The sequence below is a fragment of the Haliotis rufescens genome, unplaced genomic scaffold (genome assembly GCF_023055435.1).
Source record: "Haliotis rufescens isolate VD_foot unplaced genomic scaffold, xgHalRufe1.0.p SCAF_4, whole genome shotgun sequence".
Taxonomy (NCBI): domain Eukaryota; kingdom Metazoa; phylum Mollusca; class Gastropoda; order Lepetellida; family Haliotidae; genus Haliotis; species Haliotis rufescens.
In genome coordinates, this window is record NW_025964112.1 from 21,125,094 (window position 1) to 21,142,934 (window position 17,841).

The 17,841-nt window shown below is 38.5% G+C and overlaps 1 protein-coding gene across 12 annotated transcripts in view; it reads left to right on the forward strand.

Moving 5' to 3' along the window:
• Positions 1–17,841, forward strand: part of LOC124132148 (tensin-3-like) — a 304,124-nt gene that overhangs the window by 165,893 nt on the left and 120,390 nt on the right. The window contains exon 1 of one of the 12 annotated variants that reach the window (XM_046495867.2): positions 8,830–9,032. The exons of 10 other annotated variants lie outside the window; for them this stretch is intronic. In XM_046495867.2, the coding sequence (XP_046351823.1) occupies positions 9,015–9,032 (18 nt within the window). In that variant the 5' untranslated portion in view covers positions 8,830–9,014. Of the gene's footprint in view, positions 1–8,829; positions 9,033–10,579; positions 10,801–17,841 lie in introns of those variants that run through there. One more of the 12 variants, XM_046495868.2, reaches the window with a different exon arrangement.

The following is a 17,841-nucleotide window of genomic DNA, read 5'->3' on the forward strand; positions in this document are numbered from 1 at the left end:
GGACCCGTGCATGTAGCTTTACATAACACTACCAGTGATTCATCTTTACTACACTATCCCTGCATTCAGCTTTACTACAGTATCTAAACATTCAGCTTTACTACACTATCCCTGCATCCAGCTTTACTACACTATCCCTGCATCCAGCTTTAATACACTATCCCTGCAAACAGCTTTCCCACACTAGCCATGTATTCAACTTTACTACACTATCCCTGCATTCAGCTTTACTACAGTATCTAAACATTCAGCTTTACTACACTATCCCTGCATCCAGCTTTACTACACTATCCCTGCATCCAGCTTTAATACACTATCCCTGCAAACAGCTTTCCCACACTAGCCATGTATTCAACTTTACTACAGTATCCATGTATTCAGCTTTACTACAGTATCCCTGCATCCAGCTTTACTACAGTATCCATGTATTCAGCTTTACTAGAGTATCTAAACATTCAGCTTCACTACAGTATCCCTGCATTCAGCTTTACTACACTATCCCTGCATCCAGCTTTACTACAGTATCCCTGCATTCAGCTTTACTACACTATCCCTGCATTCAGCTTTACTACACTATCCCTGCATTCAGCTTTACTACAGTATCCATGTATTCAGCTTTACTACAGTATCCCTGCATCCAGCTTTACTACACTATCCCTGCATTCAGCTTTACTACACTATCCCTGCATCCAGCTTTACTACACTATCCCTGCATTCAGCTTTACTACAGTATCCCTGCATTCAGCTTTACTACACTATCCCTGCATTCAGCTTTACTACACTATCCCTGCATCCAGCTTTACTACAGTATCCCTGCATTCGGCTTTACTACACTATCCCTGCATTCAGCTTTACTACAGTATCCATGTATTCAGCTTTACTACAGTATCCATGTATTCAGCTTTACTACACTATCCCTGCATTCAGCTTTACTACACTATCCCTGCATCCAGCTTTACTACACCATACCTGCATTCAGCTTTTACTACACTAGCCATGCATTTAGCTTTACTACACTAGCCATGCATTTAGCTTTACTACAGTATCTAAACATTCAGATTTACTACAGTATCCTTGCATTCAGCTTTACTACACTAGCCATGCATTCAGCTTTACTAGAGTATCTAAACATTCAGATTTACTACACTATCCCTGCATTTACCTTTACTACACTATCCCTGCATTCAGCTTTACTACAGTATCTAAACATTCAGATTTACTACACTACCCATGGAACTATGTATCCAGGTTTCACAACCCAGTAGCCAGCACACAAGCCCGCCTCTGGTTTACTGTCATTACCTGGAGCTACCGTATATGACCGCGTATAAGCCGAATTTTGAGGACCAGTAAAAAGATTCTGTAGAAAGGGGTCGGCTTATCCACGGGATACACTTTCATGATAGTATTTTTCAGATCGTGATCTGTCAGAAACATCGCCTGAATGACGGTCCGATAGATTACAACTTCCCGAAAGTTTGGAAGTTGCCACGACTAGAGCCATTATTGTTATAAATTATCAATAAAGTTATTATTATACACCAATGTTGTCATTAAATTTTTTTTATGCATGTTACTACTTCCGATAATAAGTTTTCAATTGAATGTTCAAAGTTTATCGTTCTTCGTAAACTCCACAATCTTTACATGTAACAATATATGTAATTCACAGCTATAATATATAATCCCCAGATAAAATCGCCAATAGCTTTTACGTACGTTTTGCAAAGTTCATAAATTGATAGTGAACAAGTGTCTACCTTTATTGAAAGAGGCAAATAAACAACTGTATCGGCGAGTTATTCCGTTCGCCATTTGCAAAAACATGTGATCAGCTGTTTCCTGTGACGTCACAAACGGTGACCACTGTGATTGCTTCCTGTTGTTTAAAGCAACACGGTACACAAGGAAATGAGCATTGATAATAACGGGCCGATTGGTATTGTCAGGTTGTCCTTTGTTTTCGAGAGATTAGTTTAATAAACTGGAAAAGCCTGTGAGTAAGTGATGGTCATTCAATGTGTTCATAGTATGATAGTTTATTTAATTCAATTGGATTAACATACAATAGTGGTGTAAAGGGGGTTATACAAGTTGGTATATTTTTACTGACTGACGTTTTCATTATGAGTTTTAAACGAAAACGCCATGCTTACGATGCTGAATTCAAACTGCGAGTCTTCGCTCCAGCTGATATATTTTCTCACGGGTTCATAATTCTATATACACCGACTCACAAAATGGCGCTTGGTTGTTGATGGCAACATATAACGATCATTATGAGATTTAAAAAACCCACGAGAAACAGCTTCCCACATTATGAAAGTGGATGACTGGTTTGTTAAATCTTTATTAGAAATAATAATGACTTTTTCAATATAATTACAACGTTTTTCATCTTATATTTTTTAATATCTGCGAGTACCGGCACATGTCTTTCAGTCCGACTTCGCAGTGTTTTTTGTCTTTCAATTCCTGATTCAGCTTATCTGCGGGTCATATCATTTTCTTTCGTATTTCAATGGTCAAATTAACACCTCGGCTTATCTACGGGGTCGGCTTATCCGCGGTCATATACGGTATGTATCCAGATTTCACAACAGAGTAGCCAGCACACAAGCCCGCCTCTGGTTTACTGTCATTACCTGGAACTATGTATCCAGGTTTCACAACCCAGTAGCCAGCACACAAGCCCGCCTCTGGTTTACTGTCATTACCTGGAGCTATGTATCCAGATTTCACAACCCAGTAGCCAGCACACAAGCCCACCTCTGGTTTACTGTCTTTACCTGGAGCTATGCATCCAGATTTCACAACCCAGTAGCCAGCACACAAGCCCGCCTCTGGTTTACTGTCTTTACCTGGAACTATGTATCCAGATTTCACAACCCAGTAGCCAGCACACAAGCCTGCCTCTGGTTTACTGTCATTACCTGGAACTATGTATCCAGATTCACTGTCATTACCTGGAACTATGTATCCAGATTTCACAACCCAGTAGCCAGCACACAAGCCCTACTCTGGTTTACTGTCATTACCTGGAACTATGTATCCAGATTCACTGTCATTATCTGGAACTATGCATCCAGATTTCACAACCCAGTAGCCAGCACACAAGCCCGCCTCTGGTTTACTGTCTTTACCTGGAGCTATGTATCCAGATTTCACAACCCAGTAGCCAGCACACAAGCCCGCCTCTGGTTTACTGTCATTACCTGGAGCTATGTATCCAGATTCACTGTCATTACCTTGAACTATGTATCCAGATTTCACAACGTAGTAGCCAGCACACAAGCCTGCCTCTGGTTTCTTGCCTGCTGTGACCACCCTACCTGGTACCCATTTGCCTCATGTGCAAGCCTGGCAATATTCATGCTTGTTGTACATACACACTCATATGTTGGTAGCCTATTGATTGTCAGCTGGAAATACGGGTACCCATATCTGTAACTGATTATCAGCTCTATCAGTACTCATATCCCTGCCTTGTCTATTAATGGAATAAGTGTGCTCATGGAATTGTATCATGTTTGAAATAAACCCACAGATGTTTTACAAAGTTATCATCTTGATTGAAATTAAATGCAGTCCAAGACTCGATTTGATGATATTGAAGCCCTGTGCTTGTTCCTAACTACCACTAAGATATGATGAGATGCATAATTTGCTCTTGATGAAAAAGCCAGATCAGCGCAATTGCTTCATAAAGTCAGATTCACTGCAAGAAAACATGTGTGGTCCATGTGCTGTAAATCATTGCTTATTTTTCCCCAGAGGATGTCAGTGTCTAGATCATGACAACCCTCCATGCTCATTTCAGGAAAAAACATGTCACTGTCAGTCTAGCCTGGGCTAAGTCTGTGGTCTCCTCAACATTACATTGTTTTTGTGTTCCTGCATGCTGATGCCAGCCTAGACTATAGGAAGCATAGAAGAGGGCCTTCTCTCATAATTTGAATGTTACTGATTAGTTTTTGACTTCTGTAATTATTATACTTTGTGTAATAGCCCATTACTAATAGACCTGGCTTATTGTGTGTTATCTTGACCTGAATGTGGTGCTCATTCAGTCAACCACTAGATTGCCTGGCCAAGATTCAGTTATTCCCAGATGACTGATAAGTGTAGTACTGAAATAATGCTGACTGTGGGGTAAAACAACTTTAACTCTCTCATGACTAAGCATTGTTACAATGACGTGAACAGTGATCCAGATTGGTGTTATTACAAATCTTATGTTTCTTCGGAAGTCTGACAAAACAAACATGAGTGGGCCATCACTGTATGATATCACTTCCTGAAGATAACAGGTATATATATGGCATGGTTTGAATTCTTACAAACAAATGATAAATATTACAAGTGTTGTTGCACAGGAATGAAGCTGATCAGTTGTGGGTTTTTTTCTTGTTTCTGAAAAGACTGGAACCAGTCATTATCGGTGTTGCCTCTAGGCACTATACTGGAAGTCTACAGGATGTAATTTTCTACTGCAATTTTAATCTGTTTTTCACAAACATGGTAAACTTTTGATGTGGCATGTGCGATGTATTATATTGGTCACTTCAAATAAACTGGGTGATTTGTGCTGCAGGAATATTAAAAGAGTGGAATGTGGATCTTCTGATTCATGAAACAACTGAATGTTCCTAACAGACACCTGTTGTGTGTGGGTGTTGGATGCAAATACTTCACGTCATTGCTGATGGAGGTGTGTCCCCCACACAAAGTATATGTGTGTGATAAGTTGTATCCGGGAAGCCTTCTGCCAGCACACACACGTCATGTTAGTTACATTTGTTAGGATAATCAGCAAGACCTGGTCAAATCCTTTCTAAATAGAAAGAAAAGTTGGTTAAAGGGATATCAAGCATCCACAAAGCTTATATAGTTGTGCTCATCCAAATGACAGGGAAATCTTAGTTCATATATTACCGTGACCATTGAAACATGATGATGATAAGATAATAATGTTCCACGTGAAATAAAGGGACAAAAATGTCAGTGGAATAAGGTTGAGCTTGGGTAATGGGTATTTCTTATGATGACCATTTCATAGGTATTTATGTTGTTGGTGTTATAAACCTGAGTATCAAACCTCCTTTTTGACCAGACGAAGATCTAAACATGACTATCTAAGCGTTGATGTCACAGACAATACCATGTACAGTGATTAATTGTTATTGTTTGTTTTACTGCTTGGTGGACACACAATAGTAAACTGCCAGAGCAAATTACCCATGATGTCTTGCCCCAAGCAGTAGATGTATCGCTTGATGAGGTTTCAGGTATTCAGGTGTTGTTTAACTGTATAAAGTAAACAATGGGGGATTGTTGTAGTATACTTTCATGATGGAGCGATTACATGAGATAAACATCTTTAAAGCAATGGAAATACTTTATTATATTTTTAACTGAAATTTTAGATTGGTTATTAATTTGGTTCTGACTTTTTCTAGTTTGATTTAAGGCCATGTTAGGTATCCATAATGTACATAGGTGTCCTTAATGTTGCGACCCCCCTGTCCAGTGTCAGGGGGTCGCAACATTAAGGTTGCATTGCATTGATATACTACTCCCAAAAAAGTGAAGAATCACACGATATTTTCAGATTACTATGCTGTGTATTAGGAACACCAATGATGGAAGAAACTGGTGACATTAATTATCTGAAACAAATACTTTTGCAAAGTAAAATCTGATATTGTTTAAGAGATATTTCTTTTCATATAATGATAAAGTTAGACCATAAGCATGCATTGCTATGTGTCTTGATCCTGTGTTTGCTTCATTGCTTTGAGGCAGCTTGAACCAGGTCGCCAGTCCAGAGACTTGGTTGTCTCATATCTGCCTTCTCAAGTGACCGATGTGATTGTATCAGTCAGAAAAACCTGAATGGGGGTATATCTATGAAATTGGTCTCTATGTGGCTAGATTTGGAGGTATATTATTTACAGTACCCTGTCACAAGAGCTGTGGTGTGAGGACAGTACATGCTGAATACAAGGTGGTTGTGGCCACGGAATTGGCCATTACTGTGTTGATGGGAGGTTTAGTGTCGCTTTCCCAGCGTCTGGCCAAACACTCAAGTGGTCAAGTGGCCACTACACTGTCCAGTGGCAGGGGGGTCGCATCACTTTAGGGGGACCTGGAGACACCATGGGGGAAAACAAGTGGGAGACATATTTCCCACTTGGTCGTCAAAGATTTATTTATTCGTAATGAGGCATGCTCTTAGATCTGTCTGCTTGTAAGCCTCAGATAGTTCACATAGGGTCTTCAGAGTGTACATATGCCATAAAAAAAAAATAAGCAATTGTTATGAATTTCAAAGAAAATTAAGATAAAGCTAAAACAATTTTACAGACACAGAAAATTACCTTTTTATGTAAAATACATAAAGATAGGAGAACATATTGCCAATTGTTTCTATTATCCAACACGCTTTGATGAAATTGTATATGTAATAGTCTTATATATTGTCAAGAACTGTTTCTCTCATCTCCCAAATGAAATAAGTTATATTTGCAATAAGATAATTATGTTCATTCTCTGTGATTGTCCAGAGAACTCTGTGTTTGAAATCAAATCAAATCCTAAACTCTGTTACACCAATAATCAGATTGCACACTTTATTACATCTGTGCAAGAATCTCACACATCATGAATGTGATTATATATCTATCCGTAGCTACACCAGAATGTTGGAGATAGTACATCTTACAATATTGTCAAGATGTGTCTGAAGACTGTCTGAAATATCTTTTCCATTCCGAAAATCCCCAATAGAAGTTATTCAACATGGCAGCAATACTGAATTTACTATAATGCCTGTGTAGGTCTCAGACAGAAAACAGACAAGGTGTCATGTGGCCATGTGGTAGTCATTATTAATAAGATAAAACATAAGCAAGGGCATGCTTATGCATTCGTGGCAAAATCTGTGTGTACACCTTTAAACTGTACATGGCACCATTGTAGAGGAAATGTCCATGAACTGCTGGGGTCATGACACTACAATAGCTGGGTTTCTTTTTGTCTTTATAGCCAGCCATGTTCTTCTATGAGCCTAGGGCTGGGCAGACTGAACCTGGGAAGGGCGGTGTCCACAATGTCCAGCCTCTTTGTGACACACAGGAACCTCTCATTAAATACATGAAACCATTAACTATGTCTCCAGGGAACCTGTTAGGTTAAGTCCCCTAAATCTCAGGGTCATATGGAAAGAGACAGAATAGGGGATAATCTAACCTGTGGGGTCATATGAACCTACTCATCCTTGAAGTAACCGGCCACTGTTTATTTAGCTTAAGATTTGACTATTGGCAGATCAAATTTGAATCTTGGAACATGTTTCAGTGTATGGTAAGAAGAAAGTAACTGCTACATTGTGCTGAAATGTTTACTTATTTGATTGTGAATTTACCTGTGTAGAAGGTGTGAATGTGGAGGGGAAAAGATCATTGATGCATGGACACTGACGTTTTTGTTTCATGTTAAAATGTAATTTGTCTGTAATATTTGTTATTAAGTAGTCTTTCTATTTCAAATGATTGCATCCTTGCTTTACTGTGTGACACAAAGATTACTTAGTTACAGCCATTGCCACTTGTCACAGTGGATGAATACATGTTTCGATGAAATGTAAATATTGGTCTGTCACAGACTGTCATAATGAAGTCATTTCTTCATCTCCAAACTGGGGACATTATGAAAAGATTTAATGACAGTGAGTCATGATCTGTTATTCCTGCACAAAATTCATCATTGACCCATGACCCTGAATATATAAAGAACAGTATTAAGGTTAATAAGGTGACCACACTGTCAAGGTGTCCATCCTTTGGGGTCATCAAGGTCAAGGATGGACAAATGCTTCATCAGGGTGGCTCTCCGCATGACTGATTTTCCCCTGAAAGGGGTTTGTTCAACCCAGCTGTAAATTTAATCTGTGCCATGCAAAATAGCCTCGGAATTCAACCGTGGAGAATAATGTGTTAACCCCTGGAGGTAGAGACTGAGTGAACATTGTCTTACAGGATGTGGAGACAGGAGAGTGACTGTTGTGTACGCCCATCCATCACGGGTAACCTGTAACACAGTTGGAGGTGTTCCCATTCCAGCACAACACTACACATTTGGGAGTCTTTCTCAGGAGATAACTAGTGCTGTGGAATATTGTCAGCAAAAAACATTTTCACTTCAGTTGGAGGATTTGACATCTGTGAATTTAAACATCATTTCCTGATTTAAGACAGAAACCTGAATTGTGGACCTCAGTGGACTTGTACCCCTGTGAGTGAAACTGTGTTTTGTGATAACTTTATGAAGCATATGAATTAGTTTATTATTTTTTAGCCCATAATGTGTTTGAGATGGATTTGTTACATTTAAAGCATTTCAAGCATACAAGTTATTGAAATTGACTGGAAAACAAAACCTTACTTTGAAAAGTGGATTTTTTCTTGTCAGTAGTGGAATTACTTCACTGGATGATCTAAGAAGAGTTTGTGTAATTGGAGACATCTATGTCCTGTATTGGAGACAAGCTCCATTATCTGAGGAGACCCTTATCTTCGGTGCCGACACATCCAGGACATCCTTGTCAGTGATACATTGTGTATTATCATCTGGAAGGCCATACCAAAGCTGCAGCAGACACTTGGATCTACTGGAGGTAGTCAGGAAGAACTGTCCAACTCTGTCACCAGCTCAGATCAAGTGGCCACTTGATGGAATGGTGAAAAGTGTTCCACTGGCATAATGTGTTCTTGAAGACAGGTTCTCATTATACCTTTCAAGCAGTGAGGCCAGACACATTTCTGAATCTGATCAGAAGGAAGCATTGTTCTTGGTCCTGTGTTGGTTATATGGATGTCTGAATTGTGTGTTCTTGAAGATTTTGGATTTTGTTTCGTTCTTTGAATACAGCGAGTGCTCGACTATCTGTGGCCAGCTGGGTGTGTGGGAAGTCATCCTACTCCTTTACATATAAGAAGAAACTTGTATCAGTCATGATGGTGGTGGATCAGGTAATTATTTATGTCTTTCAAAAATATTTGGAAATTCATTTGAGAATAAGAGTAGCAGAGCCTTTACCTTTTTCATGGACATGATTTGAGTGTCTTAAAGAGTTCATTTAAAGAAGTTCTGCCTGGTTATAGGCCAAAAAAGTTGAAATACTGTAATTAGAGTAAAGAGTCCAAATATACTACTCTAAACAAGTTAAGGATCACCATTATTCTTCCATATTACTATCGTTAATCTGTCGTGCCATGACAGAATAACTATTATAATATGAAAGAATCGGGTGATCCTCAACATCTTTTGGTACTATATATATATATATATATGATAGAAATAACTGATTTAGATTCATACATTCAATGTATTTTTGGATGTAAGTGTCAAATATATTTGCATTAGAAACAATGTGTATGAGTCATGATGCAGAAATCACTTTTACCTCAGAAACTTTCATACCATGTGCAGATTAAATTGTTTGTGATCAATTGAATTGACTTTGTTTATTTGCTCCTCAAATTGAGTCAAGAGTCGCACCAACATGTAGGTTGTCTTGGAAATGTCGAAACACTCCTCCAACCCAGCCAAGTAACGTGGAATTGTAGACACTACTCCACAGTGTAAATTACGAGGAAAGACCAGGTGGTAGTGCAGATTTACACGATCAGGGCGCTGCTTATTTTCCAGATTTTGTAAATAACCCCTCGAAGTGGTCCAGCTCGCTCATACTTGCACTTTGCCCAAACCAGATTTATTTCTGATTTGTGACTCCCAAGGCTGGAATCATGACTTGGATCAAACAGGACTATTTTCTATCAAAAAGTTTGAGCCATATTTGTACAGCGTGAAAACTCTCTCCATCCTTTTATCTTGAAAGTGTGCTATGAGCTTAGGCCCGGCCTTGTCTACCCTGGGCCGCTACAGTGTTTAGCTTGCTTAGGCTAGACCCTTAAAGTTATACTGCTACTCACAGAAAAAAAGAGTTGAATCAAACATAGAAAAGTAGAAAACAAAATTTTCAGGTTTGATTATAGCAGTACATTTATAGCATGTTCTTAAAATTGTCAGTTATAAGATGTGTAGATACAGAAGGTTTGGATAATTTAATAGTTTCTTCTCCGTGAAAGTTTGTATCATCATTGAGTTGTATTACCAGAATAGATTTACAAAACTTAAAATTTGTTCAAATTTATGAATAAATCAAATGCATCAATTTCCATCATCTCTTTATATTTGTATCATGAAACTGATAAGTAAAACTTAAATGGCTATAATCTGATTCCATGAATAAAGGTATCCTGACTCCATGTAACATTATTTACAAGGTCAATTTATATGATAGTATATTTTATGGCCAACACATCTAAGGTCTAATAACAGTAAAAACAATATAAATCAGCATGGTCAGTGACTGCAACAGCATGACATAATTACAGTGGGTGGAATGTAGCTTTAATTACGCACTACTGCTGCCGCTGCCGCGGTGGAGTGAAGCCAGCGTAGCTGACCTTTTGAATGACAGTGTCAGCGTACCGAGGTATGTGTCTTGTTATGGTCATGTGGGTAAACAAACTGGAGGCCATTTTCCCCACCACAAGCCTGTAGTTTCTGGCAAGTGTTGACTTTTTTACCTGTACAGGTAGCTTTACCTCATTAATATCATCAAAGACGACACATCGTACATTGCAATCAATTACCTGGAATGTTGCATTGATCCCAGAAAGGTATTTGTGGTGAGGATACACGCTTGGTTTGGATCACCTCTACAGGATCCAGGTAAGCGAGCTATGTGATATATTACTGGGTGAAATCAACGTGCGTCAACACCAGGTTGATATCGACAACTGTGGAGTATATTTCAGGGATGTTATAGGACATTGTGAAACTGACAACTGTCGACTATTGAGTCATGCTAGGTGTAAATATGCCTAGGAGGCTGTACATGCAGGGTTACACGGATCTATTTAGCTCTGTATGATAACTAAATGTAGGTTAATACCATCCATATCATGCTGTATGCTGTGATTGACAGACAGGTAGTGATGTAATATAGGTGTAGCTGGTACATCCAGACCTAGCTTGATAAACACCTGAATAATGCATGTGGTTTTCTTGCTTGAACTTGACATTCTTAATTGATTTTCACGACATGTAGACAGGTATTCCATCAACCTGCCCGGAACAGTTGGTTTAACATCGGAATATATCAAACCTAGAAATTATTTCATGAAATGTGAGACTTCATGTGTACAGTATTCCAAATCTGGCCAGGTACCTTGTAACCTAGAATTGGAAAGCACATAGCAGATATTGATTTATTTGTGGCGTGACACACTCTTGACTGGTGCACTATAAATCACCCAATCTTCATCTGGAAGGTGGCTGGTGATGAGATATTCATACATATAATTGTCTGGTTCAGTGAGGCCAGGGAATGTTTTGTAGACAGTAATTCTTCAGTTATTAGACAGTAACTGCTGTAACTAGGAATAATCCAGTGTAAAAATGCTCCTGCTTTTTTGTATTATTGACCATGCACTGACAAATTGGCCTGGTGAACTGTCCAGTTACACATGTAAATGTGATGAATTTATCATTATAGACCATGATGACCCTGTGAATTTATCATTATAAACTATGATGACCCTGTGAATTTATCATTATAAACCATGATGACCCTGTGAATTTATCACCATGATGACCCTGTGAATATTTCATTATAAACTACGATGACCCTGTGAATTTATTAATATAAACTTTGATGACCCTGTGAATTAATCATTATAAACTATGATGACCCTGTGATTTTTTTATAAACTATGATGACCCTGTGAATTTATCATTATAAACTATGACCCTGTGAATTTATCATTATAAACCATGATGACCCTGTGAATTTATCATTATAAACCATGATGACCCTGTGAATTTATCATTATAAACTATGATGACTGTGAATTTATCATTATAAACTATGATGACCCTGTGAATTTATCATTATAAACTATGATGACCCTGTGAATTTATCATTATAAACTATGATGACTGTGAATTTATCATTATAAACTATGATGACCCTGTGAATTTATCATTATAAACCATGATGACCCTGTGAATTCAACATTTTAAACTATGATGACCCTGTGAATTTTTCATTATAAACTATGATGACCCTGTAAATTTATCATTATAAACTATGATGACCCTGTGAATTTATCATTATAAACCATGATGACCCTGTGAATTCAACATTTTAAACTATGATGACCCTGTGAATTTTTCATTATAAACTATGATGACCCTGTGAATCTTTCACCATGATGACACTGTGAATTTTTCATTATAAACCATGATGACCCTGTGAATTTATCATTATAAACTATGATGACCTGTGAATTTATCATTATAAACCATGATGACCCTGTGAATTTATCATTATAAACCATGATGACCCTTTGAATTTATCATTATAAACTATGACCCTATGAATTTATCATTATAAACTATGATGACTGTGAATTTATCATTATAAACTATGATGACCCTGTGAATTTATCATTATAAACCATGATGACCCTGTGAATTCAACATTTTAAACTATGATGACCCTGTGAATTTTTCATTATAAACTATGATGACCCTGTGAATTTATCATTATAAACTATGATGACCCTGTGAATTTATCATTATAAACCATGATGACCCTGTGAATTCAACATTTTAAACTATGATGACCCTGTGAATTTTTCATTATAAACTATGATGACCCTGTGAATCTTTCACCATGATGACACTGTGAATTTTTCATTATAAACCATGATGACCCTGTGAATTTATCATTATAAACTATGATGACCTGTGAATTTATCATTATAAACCATGATGACACTGAATTTATCATTATATACCATGAAGACCCTGTTAATTTATCTTGTGACCGGTATGTTATGGAGTACATTCAGTCAAACTATAGATAAGATGTTTTATTAAATGTATTTTGGGGACACGATTGGAATTGAAGTTATTTGGATCATGGGGGTAATTTGACAATAGGTGCTCTTAGGTTAGGGTCAAGGTCATACAGATACTTTTCAATGTGTTGCTATATTGAGGTGAAAGTCAATAAAATGTGGCAGCTGGCTTTTGCTGAGACATGTTCGTTGTACAGTTGTGTAGGTCTTTCTTTGTAGGTTTAGGCAATACAGGTGAAAAGTGATACACCAAAAGGAAGAGAGAAGTATGTTCCATCTACCCTCTTTCATAGTGTTGATCAAGGCAAAACACAAAGGAAGAATTATGTAAATCTTATTTAATAATTTTTTATTACTGTCTATTTTTAATGATACTTATTATTGACCTTCATAGTGAAGTGAGATGCTTTAATTTGTGTAAGTTGACATGTATGTTTGCACAATGTATTTAGACAGAAACTTATTAAAGTAAGTTTATCCTTACAAAATATATTTAAACCTGCAGTGCAACCAGATTGTTTGATCGGTGATGAGGGCAATCTGTGCATGATAGATTCAGTAATGGCCTCAAAATGAAGGATGAGTGGAAAGCTTATCTCAGTGAGGTTGTCAAAGACAAAATGGACTTGATGAAATGTCTGTTGAATGTCCCACAGACAGGGACAGTGAGTCTGGACCATTTCCACCATATCACACAGTAAGTCCTCAATGTAGCACCTGATGACTGATGACAGAAATATGTGTGATAACTGCATGCTCCAGGAACCCTTTGTGTTACCTGTTATAAAGTAGCAGTTGAACTGGCTGTCAAACAGGGAAAATGGCACAGTCTGTCAGAGTGTGCGACATGCACTTCCCACACAGCCGAAGGGACACATTTGCCAAGTGTGACTCTCATGGACATGTGAGTGTTGTAGAGGAAACTACAAGGCTCACCATCAAGAGATCTGTCATTGATGCATTGCAGTTGACCATGTCAATACATCAATGACAAGTTACAAAAGATAACGCCAATACCAAGCTTCACTATCAGTCATTTCCACAGACATAAACTGGTAATTTACTGTACCATATATAAACCTTGTTTGAAGAGACCTTGTGTGTATCGATTCAGAACATTGTGATGATTCTGTAGCACACAATAATCCCTTAGTTACCCAACAACTTCCCTGGCAGTCTACTGAATCTATAAGCTAGGCATATGTCATTAACATGCTAGGCAGTGACGTCATGAACATGATAGGCAGTGACGTCATGGACATGATAGGTAGTGACATATCATGCACATGCCAGGACGTGACATGTCATTGACATGCTAGGTAGTGACATGTACATTCTAGTCAATGACATTTCATGAACATGCTAGGCAGTGACATGTCATGTACATTCTATTCTAGTCAGTGACATTTCATGAACATGCTAGGTAGTGACATATCATGTACATGCTAGGCTGTGACATATCATGCACATGCCAGGACGTGACATGTCATTGACATGCTAGGTAGTGACATGTACATTCTAGTCAGTGACATTTCATGAACATGCTAGGTAGTTACATGTACATGCTAGGCTGTGACATGTCATGAACATGCCAGGAAGTGACACGTCATGTACATGCTAGGTAGTGACATGTCATGTACATGCTAGGCTGTGACATGGCATGAACATGCCAGGAAGTGACACATCATTGACATGCTAGGTAGTGACATGTCATGTACATGCTAGGCTGTGACATGGCATGAACATGCCAGAAAGTGACACATCATGTACATGCTAGGTAGTGACATGTCATGTACATGCTAGGCTGTGACATGGCATGAACATTCCAGGAAGTGACACGTCATTTACATGCTAGGTAGTGACATGTCATGTACATGCTAGGCTGTGACATGGCATGTACATGCTAGGCTGTGACATGGCATGAACATGCCAGGAAGTGACACGTCGTGTACATGCTAGGTTGCGACATGGCATGAACATGCCAGGAAGTGACACGTCATTGACATGCTAGGTAGTGACATGTCATGTACATGCTAGGCTGTGACATGGCATGAACATGCCAGGAAGTGACATGTCATGTACATGCTAGGCTGTGACATGTCATGTACATGCTAGGCTGTGACATGGCATGAACATGCCAGGAAGTGACACGTCATGTACATGCTAGGTAGTGACATGTCATGTACATGCTAGGCTGTGACATGGCATGAACATGCCAGGAAGTGACACATCATTGACATGCTAGGTAGTGACATGTCATGTACATGCTAGGCTGTGACATGGCATGAACATGCCAGAAAGTGACACATCATGTACATGCTAGGTAGTGACATGTCATGTACATGCTAGGCTGTGACATGGCATGAACATGCCAGGAAGTGACACGTCATTGACATGCTAGGTAGTGACATGTCATGTACATGCTAGGCTGTGACATGGCATGAACATGCCAGGAAGTGACATGTGCATGTACATGCTAGGCTGTGACATGTCATGTACATGCTAGGCTGTGACATGTCATGTACATGCTAGGCTGTGACATGGCATGTACATGCTAGGCTGTGACATGGCATGAACATGCCAGGAAGTGAGACGTCCAAATAATACATTAAAGTCATTTACTACTGTGATTTAGGTTTGTTATAACATTTTCTTGAAAATGTGTAGTGAATACATCCAGGAATTGTATATTTTATGGAAATGGTGTATGGAAATTTTGGGCCAAATAAGAACATTTGAAAGTTGCCTTTCCTCCCAGCTACTCCACACTTCATCTTAAAGTGTGAATTGATCATCTGTCGTCACTTGAAGTGGATAACATTTGTTATCACTTGTTTGCAGATAATGGAACAAAATGTATCTGGTGGAAATCATCATTAGGAGGACTTATTGGGATACAGTGATATCATAAACACGATTAGATTCCACTCTCACCAACTGCTTTCAGAACCTGCTTGGTTTTGATGAGCATATTCACACATTATATCAGAGAGAATTCTGTTACCCTTCAGAGGGAGGACCTTTAAGATGTGTTTGTTATGATCCAAGTTTACTTTGTACCCGGCCAATTAGGTTTATTTGTATGACACTTGGTAGGAAACAGTTGCCTTCATTACAACTAGGTATTCGTTAATTCTTCAAACTCGACAGACCTTGAGGGCACATATATTACATACAAGTGTTTCTTACTGTAAAATGCCTCCTGTGAACCAAAGCTTTTCCAACTAGACTGCCCAGTACCTACCCAGCAACTACCCAGATTTACAGTGGCCTACATCCACATCACCATGATCATCTTTACATGAGAAAATGTACATCATTCGCAGACACCTCTCTCCTCCATGCAGTGGCCACCCAGTATCTCCCTGCACTGCCCCTAGGGCAAGTATGTTGTGGTAGAACAGTATATCTAATGTTTTATTCATGTCTTTTGTTGGCAACAAAGCAAGGTCCTTGATTCTGCCCCCAGCTATGTTTTCCCTGCATGTTCTCAATGTTGCCCCGCCCCACTATTCTAGTTTGCCCAGGGGCAGTGATGGTCAATTTTAATCATCTGTGGGCCCAAATCTCATTACCCTAGAGCTAGTATTTATACCATCTGCCTCCATGAGAAGGGACTGGGATGTGGATTTGTATTGTGCCTTTTATTCTTGTTACATTTCTCTGGATTGACTTGCAGCTTCTTCAACATACATTTTCATTTGTACCTGAGGCTTTCTGTGTCTTTCCTGCCAGATTTTAACACATGGTTGTGTGAATGCAGGCCTTAGGGAGGGGATGAGGGGGAATCAGTGATATGTGATAAATGTGGCAATGGGAGATATTTGCAGTTCCTGTTTGAATTATGAAACACTTGAATCTTGAATGCCTAATTATGCTGTGTTATATTACATGTCAAGATGAGATATTAAGTTGAAATTGTGGAAATGCAATCTGTTTTCCCCTGATTATTGATAATTGCTCAATTGATTAAACGTAGATTCAACCTAGAAAATATAATGGACATTCTAGTTTGAACCTATCTGTCAAATTATGTCATTGTCATGTTAATTTGGGTTCTTTAATCAAAATTCCTCTAAGGTGAAGCTTCCCTTTAACTGAGTGATTGTGTGAGTGTGTAGTGTGACCTACTGGCTGATGTGTCTGGGAGATCCCTGTGATAAATCCCTGCAGGTACTTCCTGTAAACTGCATCTCAAGTGCTGGGAGATGACCCCCTTATCTACGGGCTCTTTCAGGCTATTAAAGAACCATTTGATTCACTATCTTGAAGCATTTGGTGTTTGATCGTATATTTAATATATATGTTGAAAAATAAATAAAAATTGGCTCTTGTAAAACACATTTTCAAAGAAATGTTAATGCAATGTAAAATACATCTTGGTTTAATACTATAAGTAAACTTTTATTTGCAATAGGTACACATGAAAGAAAATATCAATTTTGAAATGGGACTTTGCTATTATAATATCAGCTATGAAAGATTAAAATCATTGTCCTATGCAACTTGTAGTGGAGTATGTGTACTGTTATCATAGGCACTTACTATAAGCATACAGATGTAAAGTACATCATGCTTGCATATATATGTTTGGTGGCCTAGAAGCCTGCAAGAGTGTTATACATGAGATGTGAAGCAACGTTTGCCATACATGTAAAGGGAGGCAACTCTCTTAAACTGTTGCTCCAGCAAGTGGCATTCTTGTGTGATGGAACACTTGTCAATTATCTGTGCACTACATTTTTATCATCTGTATGTAACACAATAACATGGAAACCTCAGAATACAAGTATCAGCAATATCTGCTTATGCTCTCAGCGGAAATTGACAAAGGGTGTGGTTGAGC